The sequence below is a fragment of the Zea mays genome, chromosome 7, assembly GCF_902167145.1.
Source record: "Zea mays cultivar B73 chromosome 7, Zm-B73-REFERENCE-NAM-5.0, whole genome shotgun sequence".
Classification (NCBI taxonomy): domain Eukaryota; kingdom Viridiplantae; phylum Streptophyta; class Magnoliopsida; order Poales; family Poaceae; genus Zea; species Zea mays.
The window spans coordinates 6,007,016-6,009,662 of record NC_050102.1 but is presented as its reverse complement, the minus strand read 5'-3'; the positions used below and the strand labels follow the sequence as shown (position 1 = coordinate 6,009,662).

The following is a 2,647-nucleotide window of genomic DNA, read 5'->3' as shown; positions in this document are numbered from 1 at the left end:
CGATTTCAGGAGCGGACCGGAAACTTCGAGCACCATGCTCACTCAACATGGCCGTGAACTTGCCATACAACTGTTTAAAAAATTTATAAAACACAAACAAACTTAGAAAATCATGAAACTTGTCCACATGTCATGATATCATATGTAGAGTCTGTGATAAAAAATTTAGAATGTTTGGAGAAAGTTGTGAGACACTATGTGTAGAAACCTAAGAGAACCACACATGAAATCATAGAGTTTCAATGTGGATCTCTTAGGTTTGTACACATAGTGCGTTACAGCTTTCTCGAAACTTTTTCAAATTTTTATCACAGCCTCTACATATGATATCATGACACGTGGACAGGGTTCATGATTTTCTGACTTTGTTTCTGTTTTATACAATTTTTAAACACCTGGATGGCAAGTTTACGGTCATGTTGAGTGAGCATGGTGCTCGAAGTTTCCGGTTCGCTCCTGAAATCGGTCGTAACTTGTGCTATGTAGCATGGATATCATTTTTGCATTCACGGTTTTCCAAGTTTCGAGTGACCTGCAGTTCAAATCTGAATTTTCCGAAGAAATTCAAATAAACAAACTAAATGTACTAGCTATAGAAAAAACTGTTATAATTGTCCCAAAATGGTACATGTAGGTCTACATAGTGTAGAAACATACCACAAAAATTTTGGTGACCAAAATAAAAAAAATAAAAATATGCTTTGCCGAGTGTCTACAGAGGACACTCGGCAAAGACTATGTTTGCCGAGTGCCAGATATTTGACACTCGGCAAAGACTGACGGTCGTCAGTTGTAGACGGCCGCTAACGGCCCTTTGCCGAGAGCCATGTTTGCCGAGTGCTTGACCCTCGGCAAAGAAGTCTTTGCCGAGTGCTCGGCTGTGCCGAGTGTCCTACACTCGGTAAATTAGCTCTTTACCGAGCGCAGGACGTTGCCGAGTGCGGCACTCGGCAAAGGCGCGAATTCCGGTAGTGGTGTGCCCGAAAAAAACACTGAAAATTATTTAACGCTGGACCAAGAGCCGAATTACGACAGTGAATGATATCATTGGAGTTGCCTGATATGGGATCTGCAGGGAAGGGGGCCAATAAAAGGGAACCGGGCGCCCCTTCGACTCCTTCAAGGACATCATCACTCATGTCAGCTTTCCATTCGTCCAATCCCCCTTACCATTTCTGTACATCTTTGTAACGCACTGCCTAGCTTGGCACCGGCAGACGGCAGTGGTACATCTCGTAACAGCTCCACCCCCACAGCAGCTTCTTACGAAAATTTTCCTTCCGATTGCATGGAGCAGGCGCCCCCGTCGCTGCCCTCTCGACCGGCTGTGGCGGCGGTCGACATGGCGCTAAGCCTGGCGCCGCCGGAGGGACACCGCCGCCACGAGGACGAGCAGAACCAGGCAACGGCGCGCGTCGGCGGGAAGGGGGGGCGCTTGTTCCCGTGCCTCTTCTGCAACAAGAAGTTCCTCAAGTCGCAGGCGCTCGGCGGGCACCAGAACGTGCACAAGAAGGAGCGCGCCGCCGGCGCCTTGAACTGGAACCCCTACCTCTACTGTGACCCCTACGCTGCAGCGGCGGTCCCGGGCAGCAGGCTCGGTGCTGCTGCAGCGTCCGTGCCGCTCGCCTCGCATGGCGGCGGCACTGCTGCCGCAGAGGCAGAGCCTCCTGGCAGCGTGAGCGTCGTCAAGCTCAAGCTCGAGAGGCCTGACGGCGGCGCGGCGCTCTTCACGGACGACGACGCCTTGCTCCTGGCGGAACCAGCAGCAGCCGACCGGCCCTTTACCAGGCTGCCCGACGGCACCGTGGACATGCTCAACTGGAGGAGGACCTCCCGCGTCTCTGCCCCACCGGACACCAACGCAGCACCCTCCGGCGCCGGCGAGGAGCTGCTTGACCTCGAGTTGCGGCTCTAGCTAGAACCGCGACGGCGTGATTCTGCTCGGGGAGAAAGCTTAAAAAGACGCATCTTCCAGCTAGGTTGTGTCGCTCTCTCTTCTTGCCTTGATGCCTTCACTATATCCATATGATATGATTGTATATATCTATCTCTTGTCTTGTGATCCTGCCCTTGCCCCAACCAAGCTTGATATATGGGGCTTTGTTTTGTGCTTGTTATGACGAAGTACTGATTTTAATGTGCTTGTGTGAATGCATGCGTGTGGATCTTCTCAAGAACTGTGTGAGCTAGCTGCTAGCTAATTAGGTGTTCCTTGGTCGAGGGAGCACGCCGGAGCAGCGTCAAGCTCGAGTGTGTCTGGCCTAAAATGTGGCTCTGGCCTGGCCTGTGTGCGGCGAAAACATGTACAGGCTTTCCGTACTACTCGTCTACTCCTTAGGCTAACTGCAACAGTGTTCACTAGATTTTTCTATATATATATACTACTATACAGCCACATCACAGTCAGTAAGATTCTTTCTCTTATATTAAAACTCTTCCTGCAACGGTTTTTCCTAGATTTTCCTCTCCTATACGCACTATAACCATAAAATATTATTTTTTCTATACCTATACATCATCATTTACCAATTTTTTTCTCTAGTACAAATGACTGCCGTGCACAAGGTTCAAGAGAAGGGAGCCGGCTGCCGCTCTCCCAAATCTATGGAGAGAGTGTCTTCCCCTAGCACTGTAGCTCGTTTGGAGG

General features: G+C 49.9%; 1 protein-coding gene across 1 annotated transcript; it reads left to right on the top strand.

Moving 5' to 3' along the window:
* Positions 1-1,121: 1,121 nt before the first annotated feature.
* LOC100275411 (uncharacterized) lies at positions 1,122-2,151 on the top strand. Its single transcript, NM_001374289.1, has one exon. It carries the CDS (start codon positions 1,289-1,291, stop codon positions 1,913-1,915), a length of 627 nt encoding a protein of 208 aa, NP_001361218.1. The 5' UTR covers positions 1,122-1,288; the 3' UTR covers positions 1,916-2,151.
* The last annotated feature ends 496 nt before the right edge of the window (positions 2,152-2,647 follow it).

Coding starts and splice junctions, on each gene's coding strand:
- LOC100275411 (NM_001374289.1), top strand. CDS start 1,289: ATGGAGCAGGCGCCCCCGTCGCTGCCCTCTCGACCGGCTGTGGCGGCG.